Source organism: Eptatretus burgeri, chromosome 2 (assembly GCF_056783735.1).
Source record: "Eptatretus burgeri isolate ZD-2024b chromosome 2, Ebu_testis_v1, whole genome shotgun sequence".
NCBI classification, from domain to species: Eukaryota; Metazoa; Chordata; class Myxini; order Myxiniformes; family Myxinidae; genus Eptatretus; species Eptatretus burgeri.
Genome location: NC_140962.1, coordinates 93,667,227 through 93,691,745, shown reverse-complemented (window position 1 = coordinate 93,691,745; position 24,519 = coordinate 93,667,227). Strand labels below are relative to the sequence as shown.

At 42.2% G+C, this 24,519-nt stretch overlaps 1 protein-coding gene across 1 annotated transcript in view; it reads right to left on the bottom strand.

Annotated features, from left to right (window-relative positions):
• The window catches only part of SELENOO (selenoprotein O), a 70,709-nt gene that overhangs the window by 34,266 nt on the left and 11,924 nt on the right, over positions 1-24,519 (bottom strand). The window contains exons 2-6 of the mRNA XM_085870313.1: positions 12,923-13,126; positions 12,503-12,683; positions 12,054-12,184; positions 5,934-6,211; positions 1,685-1,841 (exon numbers count right to left, since the gene is read on the bottom strand). Coding sequence (XP_085726439.1) covers positions 1,685-1,841; positions 5,934-6,211; positions 12,054-12,184; positions 12,503-12,683; positions 12,923-13,126 — 951 coding nt within the window. The remainder of the gene's footprint in view (positions 1-1,684; positions 1,842-5,933; positions 6,212-12,053; positions 12,185-12,502; positions 12,684-12,922; positions 13,127-24,519) is intronic.

Genomic DNA, 24,519 nt, shown 5'->3' with positions numbered 1-24,519 from the left:
AAAAAAAACTTTCATGAATACGATTTGTAAATCATGTAAAATGAATGAAACAAGGAAATGAATCATGTACAGTAAACAAACAAGACTAAATTATGTTTATTATTTGAGTGAAAAAAAAATTGTGAGCTCAGACATATTAACTTGTGCTGTAGCCCTGTGAAACCAAATTAACCAATTAAATGAACACGTGACATGTCATGCTTGTTTTGTTCGAATATTTGATGCAAGAAATTATTTTTGTGACTGCTAAGTGAGCAGAGTAGTCATGCCAATTTCTGTGATGTAAATTGTGTGGATGTGCTCGACGACTATGTCGGAGGATTGTCAGCTTGCATTGCTAATCGACATGGTCAATTAAATGTATGAGCAAGTTAAAGGCATTTTAGGTGTTGACAAAAATGGAATATCTGCGTTTACATTAATTATTTTGGATGGTTGCGAGGGTTCTTTAAACAGCCCTTGGGAGGAGGGACCGGTCCCGGGAGCCTGGGGACACCAACGCAGAGTTAGCCCGGGCTGGTCGGCGACCCACCTCACGGCACATTTTTATGTGTGGGAATTGCAGCTTGCTTCTCTCATTCCAGGTCAAGGAGCCTCACTTAGCTTGACCAGACCTAAACCAAGCCTCTTTCTTTTATAGTCTCCGCAATTTTCCAACCCTTATTCTCCTCCTTGAGAGATAGACTTTTTAGGATAGGTCAAGTATATTAGCCGAACAATTCTTGTAGAGTTATCAGCATGATATTTTCCAATTGGGAGGATGTCCTCCTCTTCTTAATTTTCCTCTTTCTTTGCTCCCATCCCTGGCTTTTGTTTTCACGTTTTTATTAAACATAATTATTTATTATTCCTGTTGGTTATTGGGTTTCATGACCATCTCTGTGAGCGAGTAAATCATCAGCGGACACACAAGTTAGGTTCTCGGCATGTGCAAGCAAATTGAAGATCTTAACGTTTTCAAAAGCCGCCATTGGTGCTTTGCAATATTTAAATCAACACCTCAGCTTGGGAGTTTATCTCCAGTGGTCTTGCGGCACCAATTATGGAGACAGAGAGCATTACATTATATATGGTATAAGGCCATAAATCGTGACACACCACCCACCCACCCATGCACCCTAAGACAAACATACTACAGGTTTTTAGCAAATTAAAGGAGAATGACTGAATGGTTCAATTAAATACAAGACCACAACGCACATGGGGGAATTTTGAATAATATTAGCACCAGCACGCCATCCTTATGCTTCGTTCCACCAACACTTGGGCTGATGAGGTTTAGCCTTCATTATGAAAGATTTCAACAACTGTGGAGACATCAAAACCATGAAACCACCTCACTTTTATACACCAACTACTAATCAAATGCACAAAAAAGGGAAAAGGGATGAAACAAGAACATGTAGATTGACGATAAAGACAATGGGGGAAGTCTGTGTGTGTGGGCGTGGGCGTGGGGGAGGAGGGGGAGGGGTAGTGCAAGTCTATTGAAAGCAGGAGAGAGAAAGAAAAACATTCATGAGAATATTGTGGGAAGAAAGGAATTGGAAGGGAAAGAATGTTTGGAGGAAATTAGAGTAAATAAAAGGAGTGAATTGAAGGAGAGTGTGGACATACATAAAGCCATATTTGCATGTTAAAAAAAAAAAAACTAGACGCCCCCCCTCTGGAGGAAGCACTTCACCTTGGGTGCATACGTGCTCTGAAAGCTTCCTGCATCTCAGCAAGAGAAGCACAATTGTCCAGCAGCAAACACAGGAAGTTGGCTAGCTCCATTGCCCCCTCAGCTTCAGGCAAAGAAAATTGAGATAGCAAGCGGAAACAGTTGGTGAAATCACATCCTGTAAAAAAAAAATATTATTATTATTTTAAATGATGAGATTTATTATATAAAAGAAACATTTTGGGGTATTTGAATGTGCATGTAGGTAACACCGATATCGTAAGTTATTCTACAACGTCGCTTCTAATGTTGTTAACCACGAGGGGAGCACTTTCCAACAACGTCAACGTTTCCATATGATGTCGTCGGTTCCCGTCAGTGTGCTTTTATTTTGAAGTGAATTTCTGCGAAACCTTTATCTTTATTAAACATCCACCTGGTAAATTTCCACAAAACATCACGACATGGAGGCATTGCAGGAGGTGAATTCTGCTCCATCTTCATCCGCCTCGCAATAGCCCACTCCCCTTCCATTTTCCCTCACTCCACCTCCACAAGCTCCATCCATGACCATCGTCGGGAAGTACAGTACTGCACATGTTACTTCTATTTATTTATTAGGTATTTTATTGTATGATAAGGATTTTATTGAATGGAAATGTAGAAAAATGCTTTTTTGCACTCATTAAAAATGTTTTTGGTGCAAAAACAAAATTTATACCTGGGACATTAAATGTTATTTACATTAACTAGCAGATACCAGTCGACGATGGGCATGGGGGACAGGATGGATCACAATATTCGGTTACGGTAGTTTCGTTGGATGTTTTGCGTCGCATTCAACAGCTCAGTTCATATTGGTGGCGTGTCTGGGTGCCCATGGTAGCGTTTGAGACCGGTCGCTTTAGATTGTTGGCCTTGACACATAGTGCCGGATGAGTAACACGAACAATTTGACATAATAATCATTTCTATATTACCTCCATCAACAGATTAACAACATGGCAGGATAAAAGTCGTAAATGCTGAGTTGAACAAATGTCCTGAACTCATGGACTTAGTTAAGTAAAGCACGTCGTCTGGGACCCGGCCGGCGGTTTGCGACGTCATAGATTCCCTCTGAAAATTCGATCTATATTCGATATTTTGAATCCGCTATCACCTGCGAAATACATGGAACACATATAATGTGAAGATTTTGGAAGTATGAACAGAATATGTTCGGAGAAAAGTGTGTTCGAAGTTCCAGGCTTACGCCCATTATATTACGATTTAAATGGGAAAATTTGTTTCCAACAACATAGTTTCCTCCAACGTCGCACTTTTCAGGGACACATCAACGACGTTGTAAGATAACTTACTGTATGTGATTTAAATGCCTGTGCAATCATATTTTACTCGGAATGATATGTGTAACAGGAGAGATTTATGGGATGGAAAATAAATAAATAAACAAAAACAAACAAATAAACAAATAAATGGGCAAAATGTTTTCCTTCCATGGACAATGGCCTTTAAAAAATCAGACATCAAGTGCTAATGAAACATCAGAATGGCATGTCTTTTTCAAGAGTCCTCAACAAGAGAATAATATGACAAGTCATACATGATCGACATGATTATTTTCACTTTGTCCTAGCTTGATAAAAATACAATATACAATTATCCACTCACCGAATTCAAGAACACCGAGTATGCTGACTGGATTTAACAGGCTATTCATGAGATTTATTTCAAGACTGTTGTCAACAAATGCAACAAGGACAAATGTGTCCAAGAGCAGCATCCTAAAGGTTTTGTCAGCTACAACAAAACAAAACAAAAAACAACAACTTCCGATATTTTGTCACGTGCCTTGATTAAGCCAATAGCGAGACCCGTCATAATGTATTTACGTATTTACGATATATATAGTGTATTTACGAAATAAATAATGTATTTACGAAATTACAATACGGTAAATGGAATAATCTTTAAATAGTAACGTGAACTTTTCGAAACTTCAAAGCAAATGTCCGAATATATTGAAAAAGTTCATGATAGACGCTCTCAAAAGGCACCGTCAATGCGAGGATGTGTACATGTGCTTAGTATTTAAGGAGATCCGGATCTTGTATATACAAGAGCAGAATCCTAGAGGTTAAAGGTCCCCTGACATGCAAAATAAACTTGTTATTGATATATTAACTTGACCTTCCGAGTGAAGAAATCACCCGTTTTTTTATCAAAAATGGGATAATTAGAGCAATATTTAGATCATTTCTGGAGCTATTCACAACTTGCTATGCCCCGCCCCTTAAAAAAATGGACTTCAGCGAATCGCAGCGTGACGTCACATACAGTAACTCGCACAGAGTGGATTGACTCGAGAGTCGAGATGTCGCGCACCTTATACAGTACATACAAATGCATTTTGCACATGTTAGTGCAATCTCTGTGATCGTCTTAATTCCAGTGATTGCTTCGCGAAAGTTTTAAAGAGTTTTATCCGTACTTTCGAAAATGCCTGCAAGATGTATCGTAGCAGGATGCAGCAATACAAGCAAAACGGTGTAAGCCTTCATGTATTCCCGAAAGATGATAATCGTCGGAGAATATGGACATCTAAAGTGAAGCTGACGAGGGGAAACTGGAAAGGCCCCAGCGACACGAGCATCATTCACAGCGCCCACTTCAAAGACAGTACACAAAATATAAAGTTTGACTGTTGAACCTTTCCATTAAAAAAAAAAAATTACAGTGACATACAAGTAAAACACTAACGATTAATATTGCATTATTTCAAGGCACAAGGAGATAATTTTAAAATCAAACAATGTGAAAAACCTGCACCCACATTTTGCAGCTTATTGAATTGTTCGTTGAAACCAGCCTGCTGGGACAGGTACGATTCCACATCCATGCAAGCCAGGTATGGCTGCACTCGACATACATGCGTTTATTTCAAAGTGAAGGTACTGCTTCCATTGGCAAGCTATAAATTAACATTTAGCCAAAATGCTGTAATAAAAGAAAAGGGAAAATAAATGTTTGCACAACTATGAAAGACAAATGTGTCTGTCCTATTACATGGCCTCATAGCCTCGGGACTCTTACGCATTGACTTATACATTGTGTGCATGCTAATAAAAGTTACTTGTCAACTCTAGAGTTGAGACGAGTCTGATAAATCTGTCATCCGTCTGACTAGGCCGATAAATCTGACGTGCTGTGGCTTTATTTTATTATTCTCTTTTCTTCATTGTTTTCTACTGGTGCTACATGACGACAGTAGTAATGAAATAAATAAAAATGCAACAGAACGTCAGATTTATCGGACTACTCGAGACAATTGTATCGCAAGGTGTGTTCTGCACACAAGTTTTCATCACATCCGGACAGCGAGATTACTTCGTTTGACGCGCGGAGAGATACGGCCGATGAGATGCGCTGGCCTTGTTTGTGATTAATTCACCGCGGTGCAACATGCCCGCTGCGCTGCGCTGTTCACGTCACCTCACTAAAATATTTCTAATATCGAGCAGTATGCAAGTTGAATTTACATTATTGAATTACGAATAGGATTTAGTCTAACCAGTTGTTATTGCCAAGTCTTCCTTCGATGTCTTCCCGATCATCATGAACTCCGGGAATTTCATCGCCATTTTTCTCTGCTTGTCCTGCTTCAGGCTCGATCTGGTAAGGCCGTATTTCATTTCCAGCTGCCTGAACTTCACCTCCCGCGACTATGTTATCCGACAATTCTCCATGTGATTCAGACCAAAATCCTTCATTTCTCTCACACTCACTGTTGCTACCAGACAAATGAAAGTCCATGCCATCCATTATTCAAAACCAAATGTTCGATTTTTTTAAAGCAGAAATGAACGAAGCGATTGAGTCGACCAATCAAATGTGGAAACACACAGCAAGCCAATAGAATCACGGAGACCACCAACCCGAGTAATTAACATGCAGCCTTTGACATACTGTACGTGACGTCATGTTGGTTACGCCCCTTTCAGGAGAATTTTTAGGGGCGTTCCCGAAGGAGGTTTGTTTTTTTAATTTTACATTTTACAGAATGAGTATTGTGAAAAAATTGTCAGATCTGAAATCACGATGAAAAACTCCTCGAGGACATATATAAATGAAATTTATGTACTTTTGTATGTCAGCGGACCTTTAAGGTTTTGTCTTCACAAGAAGAAGAACAACAACAACAACGCCGAGCTCTCTATGAGCAGCGTTCGCTACGCGAGACGCTGCTGAAAATCAAACAAGGACAAACCTGTGGAATGCATCGTTTCAAGAAGGCTGCTGACCAAGTCAGGATCATGAGGCAGTTCCTGTTGTCGCAGGCCAAGTTTCCGGTGCATGTTTTCTGAGAAACGGGCATCAAACTCGGGCTGGAAGTCGTTGAGCAGTGGGCCACTGCGCTCAGAAGGTAACTCCGGTGACAGAGCTTCCGCAAGGCGTGCTAGGTTCCAATGGCAAATTCCAGGCTGCTGTTTGAATGCGTAGCGCCCGCCATCATCAGAAGCGTTGCACACAAAGTTGGGGTCAAACCTTTGAGGATAAAAACATGCAATTAATTTCAAACTAGGATTCAACAGCAGTGGAACAATACATTTTGATATTATTGCTTCTCCATGCAATACCTGTTGGGATCTGTTTATTGTTCCCATCTCAGCAAATTGTTTGAAGCTGGGATCCTAGGTTCAAATTCCACGACTGTACTGCATCAATTTGTTAATTGTGTTCCAAAGAGCTGATGAAACGTATATATTTTGCAGTCATCTCAAGCTCATGGAGGAGTTTATACATTGTGTGAATTGCTTGCATTGCCGATACTTGTGTTTTCCCACAAATTCCTGATTTGAATTCCAACCGCCATTTCTGCTCGCTTGTAAATGCATGAAATATTTGGCGTTATGTCTCAACTTAACCTGCTCGGGTTTTATCCAAGATAGCACTTCTGGGGGTATTATCCCAAGCGGTTGATTGGCTATTTGATAGACGATAGGGTGCGGTGAGCATAACGTTGGTTCACTCTGCCAATCTACTATACTAAAAAGATAGAATATGTTTGTATGTTTGTTTGTTTGTTCGTCCTTTATAGGTGGCCGAACCGTTGGATGGAATGAGATGAAACTTGGCATGAGTGATCCTTGGGACATGAGAAATGACATGGGGGCGGGGGGGGGGGGGGTCAAGTTCAAGGTCAAAGGTCACGGGGTCAAGGTCACCGGGTAACTTCAATCTCTCAATTTCATCCGATCGAGACGGGACCAACGCCATTCGACAGATAATCAAAATTAAATGACACAGTCCATTGACGCCATTCACTTCCGACTTCTGGTTTTCGAGTTATGACATCATAAATTGACTAAAACGTTAATTTTTCATGTTTGTTTGTCCTTTATAGACGGCCAAACCGTTGGATAGAATGAGATGAAACTTGGCATATGTGATCCCTGGGAACGGACATAAGGGGATCAAGGTCAAGGTCAATGGTCACGGGGTCAAGGTCACCGGATAACGTCAATTTCTCAATTTCATCCGATCGAGATGGGACCAACGCCATTCAACAGATAACTGTGGGCGGGTACTTTGCTAGTTAACATCTGTTATGTGACCACCGGCACAGTTCCCCATCTACTTCAGTCATCTTTCCAGTTCAGTAAACAGACATTGGGCATGAGGATCCGACCAAAGGTGATTGTTGTAGACGGCAGCCGTGGTCATTTTATAGATGCATCGGCCTTTCGGAGTTATCTGGGTCATATCCAGGACAACACAATTCAAGAAGTGTCTATTTGTTTGTTTTATATGAATACACTCCTGAACTGTCGAGTCAAAAACTGATCGTTGTACTCGGGGTGTGCCCGGAATGTTCTAGCCAGTCAAAAAAAAATATACATGTTAATAGCCCGGGGTTCAGGGTAGGGGTGGAGGACACAAGGTCTACGTAAATGTGTTGCATCACATAACACTGCCTAGTGCCGAGTGGGAGTGGGTATTACAAGTCATAACAAGAACGGCACTTGGTAGAGCACATACCTCTGCTACGTAAGACCTGATCCATGGGAATATATTGGGCCCAATACATTTTTGAAATATCATGCTATATATCGTTTTTGGCCTCATCTCTCAGTGGTGAAGAATCACTTTAGAGATTAAATAATTATTGTATCCAGAACCGGATTCGGATCTTCACCACAATCAAATCAATTAGTTCTTGTCCAACACCCAACATGTCCACCAAGTTTCATTCAAATCCGTCCACAACTTTTTAGATATTGTACTATATATCGTTTTAGCCGGATCACTCAATGGTGAAGAATCACTGAAAATTTTTTATCAGATCTGAATCTGGAATCAAATGTTCACCACATCTAATCAGTTCGTCCTTGTCACACACCCAAACTACCTACCAAATTTCATGCAAATCTGTCCACAACTTTTTAGATATTGTACTATATATCGTTTTAGCCGGATCACTCAATGGTGAAGAATCACTGAAAATTTTTTATCAGATCTGAATCTGGAATCAAATGTTCACCACATCTAATCAGTTCGTCCTTGTCACACACCCAAACTACCTACCAAATTTCATGCAAATCTGTCCACAACTTTTTGAGATATCCTCCACACAAATAAAGAAGAAGATGTCATGCAGAGCACAACACTTGCAAAGTCAATAAAACAAATTTGACCTCAAAAATAATTGGTGGTTGAATTCAATGACAAAATATGCAACTCCTCTTCAAATTTCAAATCAATCGGATGAAAATTGACAATTTTAGAAATCCGGCCTATGTTGTCCTTAAAAAATAATTGGCTGGTTGAATTCCATGACTTGATAAGCAAATCCTCCTCAAATGTCAAATAAATGGGATGAAAATTGAGGATTTTAGAAATACCACCGATTTGTTGACCTTTCCTCACCAAAGTTATCATTTCCTCACCTCACCAAATTTGAGGATCTCACCGAAGTTGTTGACCTTTGGCCTAAGTTGACCTTTGGACCTCAGAAACAATAGACTTCTTCCTTATGACAAAATCTACCATGTGGTGAAGGTTCGTGAAGATCGGTTTAAAATTGTGACCTGTAAGTGATTGATGGACAGGCAAAGAAAATCGACAAACCAATATACTTGAAAATTCTTCGGTTTTGCAAGTAACAGACAGACAGTGGGGAAAACATAACCTCCTTCCACCCTCGGTGGCGGAGGTAAAAAAAAAAGTCACTCGGCAGAGTGCATACAGTACCTCAACCAGCTGAACAGTTAACCTTTCGTATCCCACTGATAGGCCAGATCTGCATCCGGACGTTTACAATAATGTAACCAATGTGTTCTTGTCACGTAACCAACTCATCCACCAAGTTTTGTCATCCATCCACAACTTTTTGGAATATTGTGCTATATAGCATTTTTGGCCTCGTTTCTCAATGGTGAAGAATCACTTTAAAGATTCTAGCATCCAGATCCTCAACAAAATATCATCAATTTGTCCTTGTCACACATCCAATATGTCCACCAATTTTTTGTCCGAATCCATCCACAACTTTATGAGATATCCTGCTCACAGACAAACAAACAGGTGAATACCGTTACGTCTGAGGCTCACCAATGTGCTATGCCTCATTGCTGAAGAATTTTTGTCTGCCTCCACGGACTTCTGAAATGGTCCTACACTGACTGCGTTTAGTTATTCCTTCCTTCCTTCCATACAAGTGCTGCTTCATCAGGATAAACATTACTGCACTGCAGTTGCAGGCATGAACAGCGCCGATACAACCATTATACGAGCACACTGGTACTCATTTCACCGACCTCTGAAGGATGACAGGCTGAGTCAACCCTACCTGATGTTAATTCGGTGGCAAATGGGGCTCAATCTCAGGACCCTAAGATCCCAAGGCAGCCACCCGAACCACGAAGCTTGCACCAGCTTTATTCTTTGCTACTGTACTCTTTACCGATTGCACTTGTACAAACATTAAAATTTCAGGCGAGGACTTTCCTTTGGCGATGCGTGGAATGTAGATGCAGGACTTCCTGGAGCTCGTTTGACGCAGGAGCTAGATGACGATACCAGCTTTGAAGAGCGCCCAAGATGACGAGAGCCAATGATGAAAACTGAGCCAGAGACGAAGACAGAGCCAAAGGCGAGGCAAGCCAGCCACAAAGAGCACCAGCGTCGAGGAGAAACTCGGGATCCTCTCTATCTTTTCCACCACACGAGTCCTCCTGGTCTGCCCTCCATCCTTTCTCAAGGCACTTCTTGACATCATGTGCCCTCTCAGTTCCTCTTCGTTCTTCTGGGCCTCCTCCTCCTGCAAGTCCTCCTTCAGGTCGTTTCACCCATGGGGTAGCCCCAAAAATAATGTCTTTCTCCATTTCTGGACCCCACAGTGCATTATGCCACAATGGCTTGCACACATAGGTCTAAGAGATTGTTATGGCCTTTTTTTTTTAAGTGTGTGGCGCTTTCTCCGTGTGCCTTTTTGTGACCGGAAGTCCTCACCCGGTCCCACCCGCAAACAAGAGGTGTTTACGCATTTAATTTTATCCTGACAATTCTGTCATAAATTACATATGCTGCCCTCTCAGTGTCACGCGTAACAAAACGACTTACTCTTACAAGTTCCTGTTACATGCAAATCTAACCTACAAGTAATCACATGGACCATACCACACTTACCACAATCTAGCTGTGGATCCACCCCCTACCCCTCCCCCATTCCACATAACAATACATAATCTCCGTGCACTTTCAGTGGCGGAGGTGAATATGCCAATTCTGCAGGACTTAGGCCATCTGTAATTTTAGATGGAATTAACCCATCTAATTTTTTCTCCCACCCCCCCCCCACCCAATAACGACTACCACAATCACCACAAATTAGAAACGTTGCGGCAATGATCTTTAGGGGCTAGATCATCTTCAGTATAACAGTAGTTATTTCTAAAGTATCCATTTGGTTAAGTGTATCGGATTACATGTGAAAGATGCATTGCGTATGTAATTGATAGCATTTACCTCACCAATTGTTTCATTTCTAAACCCATTTTTCAATCTCATTCCTTGTTTCTTCCCCCACTTCGTCTCCCCGAATGCTCATAAAGTCTTCACGGGCTGAGCGAGTCACAAACCAAGTGGATAAAGAATGACTATAGGAAGAGTTACGTGCCGGGTGGCAGAAATAAAAGTACTAGTAATTTCTCACTCTTGTCGGTGTTTGGTTGTCGGTCCTAGGCTCTCTAACCTCCTCGCCTCACCGCTGGTGATAGATGGCTCTGCGCTGGGTGTGCCGGGTCGTGCTGTTCAAGATGGGCCTGGCACAGACGTGGAGGAGAGCAGCGCCACAGCCTTTGCATCTCAGTGCCCTGGAGTGGGAAGGGGGTCGTTGGTGCGAACCTCACGGCCATTGATGTTTGGTACCAGAAGACTGAGCATCAACCATAAAAAAAGAAAAGTACCATCCACAACTGTCTTGGGAGGAACTCCACACCCTCCAGGAGCTGCAGGCCTTCAGCTCATGCAACCTCTGAGCACCGGGCTCTCCAGAGTCCACCGAACCAGGTCGGGGGGGGGGGGGATGTCGATAACCAAATTGTCTTCATCTCTGCTGAGCAAATGTGGGGCCGAGGTATTTCGTTAAGTTGACTGTACATATCTGATTATTGCATGGGTGTCGCATAGTGGGTAATTTGGGAGATTGTTTGCTGCTGCTTTATTATGTTTGCTGCCATTTTAATGAATATGTACATCTAGAAACCTGACTTGGTCTCTGACTCATAATCCTTGCTTGCGACAGTTTTGTCTGATGTCTCTAATCTAGTTCTGTTAAAGGCAGATTAATTGATTGATCTGATAAGATTGCATCATGTGATTTGGTATGCTCGGCCAAAGATATGATCTGTCACGTGACTGCCTGAGCACGTCACTCACCCAGAACAGAAATTTCAATCGGCATGGTAACACGGCGTCCGGTGAGGGACCCAACCGGGAGTCTCTGCGATGGGAGGCTGACATCGTCACTGGGAGGCTGACCAGATTCAAACTGGGCCACCGAGTCGGATGGTAGACCGCAACAATATCAAGCCTGCTGTGAGGAGACTTGGCACAGGTGAGATGAAGGTCTCCATGGGATCTTACACCCACGAGTAGTAGTACATAGTGCAAACAAATTAACACCACTTCTGAAAGAGGTGCACTTCAGGGAGCAACACTATGCCCATGCAGCTGCAAGATAGTTTGTAATCATAGCCTATTTCATCAGATGGCAAAATGAGACCGGCAGGCTAAAAATGCAAGTGCACCAAGTCAAAGCGATTCTGTCACTTTCCTGAAACACAAAAATATCACTGGAGAAGCACCTTCACTATCTGTGCAGTACCTGTCCATAAAGCCAAAGGGTCCATAATCGATGGTAATGCCCAAAATGCTCATGTTGTCGGTGTTGAGGACGCCATGGCAGAAACCCACACACTGCCAATCAGCCACAAGGCGTGCTGTACGTCGGACAACCTGCAAGACAGATGGCAAGTTAAAGTCTGGGAAAACTTGGCGTGATCATGATGTACAAATCTAAGTGGCATGACTACTCGTATAATTCACGAGAGCTAGCTCAGAGTTCCAACTTGAAATGTAGCCACCTCCAATTGCAACATTACATTTGAAAGCGTAGCTATATCCATGTTCTGCATTATGCCATTCTTCTCTGCCGATACGTCATTTGTTCCCAATGACATTCAATCAACGGAAAGAGACATTTAATGTACAGGGAAAAGAGGTGCAAGCCCATTTCAATCAGATTTTCAACAACACTTGGAAAAACCATCGCACCTCTCCAAAAAACCTGGCATACATCTCTGTAGATTGATGCTTGTACTTTGCGTAAATGTCAGGGTAGAAGGTATGAATAGTGTAATCTAGCATGGTGGCCTTCATGTCACTACGTCCTACACTTGGACCACAGTGACCAGTCACTGGATCTGAAGCCTTGAAGATCTCAAATGAACCAAACCTGCTCCAAAAAAAACAAAGAAAGAAGATACACTTCATGCATTAGTGCAGTTTGTTGTGTTGACAACATCCCATTTTACCTCTTTTCCTGAAAGTTAGCCACACAAAGCACTAAATCACTTTCAGAAACAGAACATTGTGATTAAAAAAAAACTTAACATGAAAATAAATGCAAATGCCTTCTTGCCAACTATTTCTGCAGCCATGTTTACCCCAATCAATTGATGGGAAAGCTTATACCGTAGGAAGGTGGGGGCGATGCGAAGAACCACAGTGCAGTGCTCCATTTTGGAATTTCCGTCGTAGAAGGGATCTCTAAGCACTAGCGTGTCGGAGGTGGTACACGAGGCAGCACGAGTCGTTGGGATACCCAGGTGGTGCATCGCCTCACTGCACAGGAATTCCCTCAAACTGGAGCGTAACACCTTTCTCCCATCAGACTGCCTGTGACCAAGTAGACCATAATTAATCCCATTCAATTGTCTGGAAGTATTTTTTGGGTCACAAGATATTGCAATTGGATTACCATGGAACTGTACTTACAAGGCTGTCTGGCAAATAAAAGGGTATCTGGTTATACGGTACTTGGGGAAAAGACGGGAGGGGGTGAAGGGGTGGCTGATTGGTGTCATGATTTGAACGTCCTCTTCTCTATAAATACAATTATTACCTGCACCACCGAAGGTGAAGGAGGTTGTTTTCACCCCTTTCTGCTTGTTTGTTTGTTTGTGTTCAGGATATCTCAAAAAGTTGTCGGTGGATCCAGACGAAACTTGGTGGACACGTTGGGTGTGTGGCAAGGTCGAGTTGATTCAATTTTGGTGAAGATCTGGATCCAAAGATTATTTAATTTATAAAGTGATTCTTCACCATTGAGAGATTGGGCCAAAAACGATGCATCACCTGAAATTTCAAAAATGTATTGATTGGGCCTGATCCGTTCTTGTGGATCAGGCACTACATGGCAGAGGTATGCACTCGACCGAGTGCCCTTCTCGTTATTATTATTATTGTTGTTATTAGGAATACTCGTCTCATGATGATGTGACCAAAATTTTAACTTAAAATCTTAGAGAAACAAGTCCATTATATTTAATTACCTTTATCTCAAGTTGCTGATAGTGGGATCAACTTCAATCCTTTATCATTTTAACTCCTGATCATCTTGGCCCAAACTCTACCACCTCGGCACAGGAACTTCACTGCCCCGACCTTTAAAAACAACCCATACAATATAATAGTTATTAAATGTACCTGCACTATAAGGCTAAGGAAAAAAAAAAGCAACAACTATTTTTCCACTTTTCAACTCAGTCTTCCACGGGCCTCAACGGATGGCCGATGCCTCAGTAGAGCTTCTACAGTGCCAAGTTGAGTTGCTCAGAGTCAAGTAAAGTGTAGACTGAAGGAGGTCTTCATCTGATGTATGGGTCCCCACTCAGGGATGGTGCAGCTCTTCCTCATCTTGCTCACCTGCAGGCAATCGAGCCAAAGGCTCGAGGCATTACTGACACATCTCAGCAGGAGACAAAGTCCCAAGGTCTGGGGCTCGCATACTGCAGGCAGTTTGAGACTCCCATGTTCTATCACCTAACTTTGGCCTCGCTTGTACTGGACTGTTGTCTGTCAGTCTTCTCCCAACCTGCTCAGGTTTCACCACATGTTATCCAAAGATCCTCCACCTGGTTACCCTTCACAATTCCAATCAGAACACTCACCTACATTCTTTCATCTCTATATTCTCATCTGTGGAACCAACTCACTCACTGTGTCTGTTGTATTGTGCCCCTCCATCCTGTCATTCAAGAGTGCTGCCCATGGTCACCCCATTATCCAACCCTGGTGTCCTACCATTGCTGATGCATACACACAGTTTGAAAACTATATTAGTTAAATACAAAGGGTCTGTTTATGATGATGCATCTTGAACCATTCCATGGCATCTTACCGACTGATAAGTTTGAATACTTCTGCACTTATCAGATTATTTTGACACAGGTGACCATTCTTACATCCACCATCTGCAATGGACAGAGGTTATGTTTACACCTGTCTGTTTGTGTGCAGGATATCTCCAAAAGTTATGGACGGATTCGGAAGAAATTTGGTGGATAGGTTGGGTGTGTGACAAGAACGAATCGATTCAATTTTGGTGAAGATCTGGATAGTACAATTTGTTGTTTTTTTTTAAGTGATTCTTCGCCATTGATAGATAGGGCTAAAAACGAAAAACGATATCTCAAAAAGTTGTGGGCGAGTTATGACAAAACTTGGTGGATGAGTTGGCCAATTCGATCTCGGTTCAGGTCCGGTTCCAGATCCGACCCATCAGTGGGATACAAAACGTAAACCGTTGAGCCTGGCGGATGTATGCGCTCCACGTGTCGTTATAATGAACACCGTTTTAGTATCCCTATAGCTGCTATTCAGTGGTTCAAATCAAATCGATCTGAGGGTGTTCCCCTGAGATATCTATTATTGGTCCACTCTTGATTCACATCCACTTGTTTTTTCGTTCAATTTCAATATCAACTATCACTGTTACACTGATGATACCACAATCTACTTATCCATTGACCATGATGGTGCTCACACATACTCCGTGGCTCAAACATACTGTACACATCTTGTTAAACTCCCAAGCCCCAGGCTCTCTGCTCACCTATACTCATTTGTTCCTCTTTTCTCTCACCTGTGGAACCAACTTCCCCCAGTCTGTTCATTCCCATTCTTCCCTCCAAGGCTTCAAGACAGCTGTTCACCACCACTTCAGGTCATCCCCCATCCATACTCATGATCTCTTCCACCCCAAATGATCCCATTCCCAAGCACTCCCCTCTTCCGGATTATTATCCCCACACTGTTTGAATAAGGCAAGTAAATAAATAAATGAATACTAAAATAAACTTCAGGTCACAGGGGTCAAAATGGAAAAAAAAATATAAAAAAACCTCAAAATTTGATGTTGGATCATCCCTGGTGGAACTTTTTGCCATCTTTCAACTCCACTTTAAGTGGGAAGTGTGGGGATTTGTGGCGTGCCATCGACGTTGCTCCAATTGTGACCCCCCCCCCCACCACCCACCTCTTTTAGTTTGTTGGTTGAGGGTTGGTTTGTTCCTGTTCTGTTTTATTCCCAGGTTCCCCTTCCTCTTCTTGGTGCAGCTTGTTCACCCCCATGTGTCCTTCTCCCCTCCTCTTGATCTCACTCACTTCCACCCTGCTGTTCGCGTTTCCCCCTTTCCGTTCTGCTCTCGCTCTTCCACAAACTTCGATCATGTCTCCAAAAAACAAAACAAAACATTGATGTCCATTAACTTTTTCAAACGATATGTTGCTGCTCATGCTCTCTCGCTCGTGTTCTGCCCAAAGGCAGGTTCAGAGCTGTTAAAACAGTCGCATGGAGGGGTCTGGTGGTTTGCCTTTGGCTTCTCAGTGACATCCAGAGCAGGAATTCAAAATTCATAAAAAGACACCATGGGATCTTTCAGGTACACATCTCATCCAAGGAGACTTGTCCCCAGTTTATTGTCTATCAGAGACGGAGTACTTTGTGATACAATGCATTGCCTGCAAAGTACCAACCAACAGTTTAGAGACGGACCAGGAATCAAACTCGACATATCTCAAAGGTAAATGCATTACCTGATGCATTTACCATTACCACCATGTAGTACTGCAGCATAGCAAACCAATTGTTTGACTTTTCATAAAAGCACCAAAATTGGTACATATGTTGACTAATGCATTCTGAACAATTCTGGATATGGAGCCACTCGAAGTTTTGCCTTGGTCAGCTTTGGCGGCCATTTTCCAAAATGGCCACCATTCTACTTTAACAACATTGGATATCTGTCATTGTTAGTCTCTTTGTAGGTTTCTCAGAGGTGATAAATACTCCATGTGATGTGCATTTACAAAGGAAAACAATACAAATGTCATTTGTGTTGATTTATTATATTTCCAACCATTGTTTTGGGGAAAAATGGTCATTTTAATGGGAAAATCCATTTTCGCACACAGCATCAGTGACAGGTTCAGAAGTATTTTGTTGTGGTGGTGGAAGTGGTGTTGTAATTGGTAATATTGGTGTAGTCAACATCCAGGATGACACAATGCACTGCATTGAAAGGTTTGTGGTGCTCCTCTATGACCGCACCAGTCCATATACAAACGTCAACGAGGCCAGAAAGAAATTCTTCGCCAAGAGGAACTCCGTCCCACGCATCCCACCTACCTACAATGCTTTGGAACAGCATGTGAAGAGATCAGTCTTCCAGGGTGGCTATGTCTGGGGGCAGGTCTTGGTCCCTCAACCCATACTTGCATCACCAAGCTGGGGCTGGCGGCAAACAGAGGATGGGTCCTACGAACCGCTCTGGACCACACTCCCTGAGGCTTCAAAAAGCTGCTTCGAGCTGGTGTCGTGGGGCTGCAAAAAAGGCTGAAGAAACCTATGCAAATGCAAGAAGGATAATCTGCAATGCACTGGACTGTGTGCTTGTGAAGGAGAATGCCAGTAGACAGATGCAGTAGACACAGACCGAGATATCGGCCTAGCTTAGAATGTGCAAATGCAAAGTCGCATTGCTTGTAAAAGTGTTGACTTCTTGATCCAGAGCCAGTACACTTGAGCTCAGAAACTCATATTGTACCATGTGTCCTGGTAGAATGGTAGTAGACAGTAAACCGTAGCCGCTTCAAAGTGAAGTGTGCAATAATTTGACATTTTCTGAGTTTGTCATTATCACGATTATCAGTTCCCTTTTCAAAATAGAGTTGAGTATGTAATCTATAATGCTATTTTGTTGATTCCAAACCCATTGAATGTGATGAATATCATTTGACTCTTGTTCTCCAGGCAATAATGGGTACTTTTCAGCGAAAAGTTTCAGGAGAGCAGCAATTTACAAATCAAACTAGAGGGGGAGCATTCGGTAGAGTGCAAAACCTCCGCCGCCAATACTGCTAGGTCACTCAAGTGAACCTGATATCCTATTCATTCGATTTGACGTCAACAGTGCTCACAGAGTTATAGTTTGCAATTTTCCCTTTTACATACTCAATTCATTCGTCATAACTAGATTCCTTGAGATAGAAATTGATTTTACGTGGGTATATCCACCTGAAGTTCCAAAATCAGCCGCAATTATAATTTTGGCATGTTTTTTGTTGGAAATCACTTATAACATAGAAATGCAAAAAAAAAAAAAAAAAAATCGAAATTTTGTTGAAAAAAGTTGCAAATTTTGTTTTTTTTTCTCTAACAATTTTTTTTGGGGGGGGGGTTGGAAATCACTTAAAACATGTTGAAATGCAAAAAAAAATGTTTCTCTCACAATTTTTTGGGGGGGGGTAACAATTTTTTTGGGGGGGTTGGAAATCACTTAAAACATGTAGAAATGCAAAAAAATTCTCTTTTTGGGGGGGTTGGAAATCACTTAAAACATGTAGAAATGAAAAAAAAATTCTATTTTTTTTTGGGGGGGGGTAACTTTTTTGGGGGCGGTTGGAAATCACTTAAAACATGTATAAATGCAAAAAAAAAAAAAAATTTCTCGAACAACTTTTTTTTTGGGGGGGGGGGGACAAAGTCCAAAATTTAATGGCATGATCCTTGCACCATACCCACCCCCCCCCACCAAGTTTCGTCGAAATCCGTCGAGGAGTTTTTCCGTAATACTGTTCACAAACAAACAAACAAACAAACAGAAAGGGGTGAAAACAGTAACCTCCGTCCATCTTTGAAGATGGCGGAGGTTAATAATGGCTTTTTTACCGAAAAGACTGGCTCATATTATTTGAATGTCTTTTCATGGTCAATTTACTGAATTTTACACTTTCCTTATATCTACCACCAATACAATAAGAAAACTAGAGGGGGAACACTCGGGAGAGTGCAAAACCTCCGCCGCCAATACTGCTGGGTCACTCAAGTGAACCTTATATCTTATTCATTAAATATGATGTCAACAGTGCTGACAGTTATCGTTCATTTCTCCATTTGGGGGGGGGGGGGAGGGTTGGAAATCACTTAAAACATGTAGAAATGCAAAAATAGAAATCGAAATTTTGTTGAAAAAAAAGTTGCAACTTTTTTTTTTCTCCAACAATTTATTTGGGGGGGGGGGGTTGGAAATCACTTAAAACATGTAGAAATGCAAAAAAAAAATTTTTTTCCTCAAACAATTTTTTTTTGGGGGGGACCAAGTCCAAAATCTAATGGCATGGTCCTTGGACCATACCTCACCCCCCCCCCCACCAAGTTTCGTCAAAATCCGTCGAGGAGTTTTTCCGTAATACTGTTCACAAACAAACAAACAGAAAGGGGTGAAAACAGTGACCTCCAATCTTTGATGGCAGAGGTTAATAAGAGCATTTTGCCAATTTTGCAAAAGTAGAATGGTGGCCATTTTGGAAAATGGTGGCCGAAGCTGACCAAGGCACAATCTCGGGTGGCTCCATATCTAGAATTGTTCGGAATATATTATTCTACATGTGTACCAATTTTGGTGCTTTTATGCAAATTTGAACAATTGATCTGAAATATCAGACAACGCTGCAGGACTATAAAACCTTGTCTTACCGAAACAAAAAAACCCTTAAATCCCAGAAACAAAAACTTAGGGGGAGGGTGGAGTGTGTGTGTGTGTGTGTATGTGTATGTGTATGTGTATGTGTATGTGTATGTGTATGTGTATGTGTATGTGTATGTGTATGTGTATGTGGTGGAGGGAGGTGGGGGGAGGGGGGGGTCACCGCCGAACCTATGGGTAAACCCTAAAATTAAATAACGTAGAATAATGTGTTTTGAGATGATGGGGTTCAGTTTCAGTTTCAGAGCTTTATGCAGCAACAGGATACAAGTCTCACAAAAACAGACTGAACTTACAATTACAACTGGAGAGATCACAGAATACCTCACACCGCAGTGTTCCAGTATATAATCCAATTCAAACAAGGACACTCGGTAGAGCACATACGAGAACCTGATCCACGAGAACATATCGGGATCTGATCGGGATAAAGAACATATCGGGCCCAATACATTTTTGAAATATCATGCAATGCAGTACTACATCGTTTTTGGCCCCATCTCTCAATGGTGAAGCATTACTTTGAAATTAAATAATTCTCTTATCCAGATCTTCACCAAAATCAAATCAATTTGTCCTTGCGACACACCCAACCAGTCCACCAAGTTTCATCCGAATCCGTCCACAACTTTTTGAGATATCGTGATGTGTGTGTGCATATATATATATATATATATATATATATATATATATATATATATATATATATATATATATATATATATATATATATATATATATATCTTCTTTCGGCTGCTCCCGTTTGGGGTCGCCACAGCGGATCAATGATCCGCATAATGATTTGGCACAGGTTTTACGCCGGATGCCTTTCCTGACACAACCCTGGTCGCCTCTTATGACACACAGGGATAATATATATATATATATATATATATATATATATATATATATATATATATATATATATATATATATATATATATATATATATATATATATATATATTGTTGTGGTTACCAGATTCGCAAACCACCATTCAGGTCCCTTAGGTGAGGTATCTCGGTAAGTGCATGTGTAGTTAGGCCCAAACCCGTTGTCTAGTGGGAATACATGTCATTTATACGTGCTGCGACTCTTCAGGATAGCCGTTTTCTTTTACTATCTTTATTTTGGACCAACCGCCATGATCACAACCACAACATCAACCACCGACCACAACCACCGCTTCACCACAACCGCCACGACCTTCACGCACACCTCACAACCGTAGCATCGCCACCGTTCTTGCCCCGCTGTGGGTACCGGTGTTGGACTCATGCAGAACGCGCGTCGAACAGCGTGTACAAAATCACGGATTTTCTGCTTCAAAAACGGATCAAAAACGACACACGCCCACTTTTTGCCGTCCAATCGGTGAGCGAGGGGCGATTTGGCCCCGCCTCCAGAACGATCGATATATGCAAATTTGTGGATCAAAAAGCCTTCACGCCCACTTTTTCTCGGGCCAATGGGGAGCGAGGTGAAAGGTCAAAGGGAGGGGGTCAAAGGCGAAGTTACGGGGGGATAAAAGGACGGTGTTCGTCAGTCAGAGTGGGTCGGAGAGTCAAGAAGAGGAGAGTCGGAAGCAGAGGGTCAAGACTTCGCGGGCGGTGGAGCTGCTCGTCGTGTGCGTTGGAGTCGGAACGGAGGGGACGGAGCTGTGGAAAGGCGGCGACACCAGACGAGGGGGTGCTCGCGTCGTGCAGGAAGCTGCACCCGAGGGAGGCCGACAGCGCGACCTGGCCGAGGTGGAGACGCTCGTCGCACATAATAAAGATCCTCTATACCCCGAGCATCAGCAACCCCCTCCTGTTTCCCCCCGCGCTGAGATAGTGCGACCAAGGGGGCCCCGTTCCCACCCCCTGCCAGGCACTGTCCACGAGGCCCGCGGGTTGCGGGGCCATCGCCGCTCCGCGTCTCATCACCAGACGGGTAGGCCCGACCCGGTCTCGGCCTCAGGCCTGCCCCATTCTTGGGGGATTTCTTTTCCTTGGTTTTGGGTATGTGTTGTCGGCGCCGTCTGTGAAGTAGAATTGTATAAGTGTTGCCGTGTGCTCGGTAGTCGGTATTAGCTCTGCACTGTGTTTTCACTTTTATGTTTGCTTTTTGTGTAAATGGAATTGTGTTTTCTTTTTTGTGTGCATTTGGTGGAATTGTATTTGTGTGCTTCCCGTGTGCCGCGAATAAATGTGCTTTATTGTTGAACTGTTTCCCGCTTCGCTTCGTCTTTTTCCTCCATTGAATCCCCATCTTGCTTCACGTAAAGGGTTGGTAGTGGGCTGAATACGCCCGATAATTAATCGAACCGTCGAGGTCGACGATAACACCGCTCGGTTATTCTGATAGTACGGAACGGGTCGCTTAAGTGGCCCGTGTCCGAAGTCGACCTGCGGCGAGGTGCGATCGCCCGGTCTACCCTCCGCGTGGGTACTTAGGTAGTTCGAATTTGGCGAGCAACCCTATCCCACGCGGGGGCTGATTGGCTCGATCGCGGTGAGACCGAAAGGTCCACCCGTGACTGGTTCCCGGCGTTAGTCCGAGAGGGTCACGACTGGATTGTCCGTCCGGTGGGCGACGTGCCGCGATTCGAATTACGTGGCCGTCAGCACGCCGGCGGGCGCGAAATCCGCAACAATATCGTTTTTAGTCCGATCTCTCAATGGTAAAGACTCACTTTAAAAATTCTAGTAGTTGTATCTGGTTCCAAATGTTCACGAAAATCAAATCAGTTCGTCCTTGTCACACACCAAATGTGTCCACAAAATTTCATCAAAATCCGTCGACAACTACGAGATATCCTGTACACAGGCAAATAGACAAACAGACACACAGACAGAAAGGGGTGAAAACATAACCTCCTTCACCTTCAGTGGCAGAAGCAATTAAATAAAATAATTATTTTAAAAGGTTGGATAAAAAAATTTCCTGAAGTTTAGCGCCATTGATGCAGTGTCTTATATACCACGCTACATTAATTCTTTGTGCCTGTTGTTTGTGTCCTTTATGACGTCGATAAAACAGTCGGGTTTCCTGTTTGGAATTATTTTAAATTTTGATGTTGGATCATGCATAAATGTGACCCGATTTCCTTGATCTTCTGGGACGTTTCATTTCGACGGAACAGCCTCATGAGCAAGCCAAAGTCTGAAGCCTCGGCCGAGTGTCAGGTGTCTCGTCCTTATTTATTAGACATCCTATGGACTTAAATGAACACTCGTTTTACTCTGCGCATGTTGCACATCATGTGCAGTGAATTTCACCTCCCTGTGCCTTATATTTATTTTTAGGGTACCCAGTCAAATGGACTGGGTAACCCATTGTTTTTCTTCTGTTTATTTCTTATTTCGTATTTTTAGCCACGTCTCGCGGAGCGAACGCTGGCTCCAAGAGAGCTGAGTTGTTGTTGTTTTTCTTCTTCTTCTTGTTCTTCTGGTGAAGACAAAACCTTTAGGACTCGGCTCTTTTATATACAGGATCCGGATCTCCTTAAATACTAAACACCTGTACACATCCTCGCATTGAGGGTGCCTTTTGAGAGCGTCTATCATGAACTTTTAAATATATTCAGAAATTTGCATTAAAGTTTCAAAAAGTTCACGTTACTATTTAAAGATTATTCCATTTAATGTGTTGTAATTTCGTAAATACACTATTTTCTCGTCATGAACGAGGAGCCTCCATGACGGGCCTCGCTATTGGCTCCATCAAGGCACATGACGAAATATCGGAAGGTGTTATTAACCTCCGCCATCTTCGAAGATGGATGGAGGTTACCGTTTTCACCCGTTTGTTTGTTTGTGAACAATATTACGGAAAAACTCCTTGACGGATTTCGACGAAACTTGGTGGGGGGGGGGGTTAGGTATGGTCCAAGGATCATGCCATTAAATTTTGGATTTGGTCCCCCCCCCCAAAAAAATTGCTAAAGAAAAATTTTTTTTTTGCATTTCTTCATGTTTTAAGTGATTTCCAACCCCCCCCCCAAAAAAAGTTAGAGAAAAATTTTTTTTTTTGCATTTCTACATGTTTTAAGTGATGTCCAACCTCCCTCCAAAAAGTTAGAGGAAATTTTTTTTTGGCATTTCTACATGTTTTAAGTGATTTCCAACCCCCCCCCCCAAAAAAAAATTGTTAGAGAAAAAAAAAATTTTGCAACTTTTTTTTTTTTCAACAAAATTTTGATTTCTTTTTTTTGCATTTCTACATATTTTAAGTGATTTCCAAACCCACCCCCCCCCCCCCCCCCCAAAAAAAAAATGTTGGAGAAAAGAACTATAACTCTGTCAGCACTGTTGACATCATATTTAATGAATAAGATAAGGTTCACTTGAGTGACCCAGCAGTATTGGCAACGGAGGTTTTGCACTCTCCCAAGTGCTCCCCCTCTAGTTGTTATTGTGATCAAAATGCTGATTTTTCGACTTTCTGTAATGAATTTTTAGTCGCGTTGCGAATGCTGGCTCTCAGAGAGCTCAGTGTTGTTGTTCTTCTTCTGGTGGTGAAGACAAAACCTTTATGACGCGGCTCTTGGACACATTTGTCCTTGTTTATTTTTCTTCCGCCGGCAATTTGCAGGTTCTTTCGCTTTAAAAATCATTTTCTCAGGAACGGCAAGTCCGATTGACAAGAAATTTTCACCATAGTATGTTTCTTTTTTGATAGCATACTTAGTTTATAATTGTGACGTCATAGGTCACGTGGTATGGGCGCCATCTTGTAAAAAACGATAAACTTTGGACCTCTGTATCTCTGAAATGGTGCAATGGAAAAATATTTCGCTTCATACATTGTAATGATAGTAGGGAGGCAAAACCAGAAAATGACATTTTAAAAATCATTTCATATTAGAAGCTGGCATCCACCATGGATAGTTCGGCCATGGGGTGGTGCTTTGGACCAGGGTGGATGCCACCCCATATTTCTCCGAAAAGGGTCATAAATGAATCCTTTTCCCAAAAAACACAATTTGGAAAATTGTCCAAAATGTGGGCTGGAGATTTACATTATTGCCCATTACTAATTAGCCAATAGTCAGAAAGCAGCAAATGACCACTTATCTTGTAGCTACAAACATTAGCTACAAGGTGATAGTAAAAACATTTCAATGGTGTGATTATTAAGGGCTCCAGGGTCCAAAACGTCATGCGACCCTTAAAACCCCTAAATAAATATTAATATTCAATATAGCTCTTTAAAACAAATATTGTTTTGAAGTAGACATATGTGGGCAGTTTTTGAAAA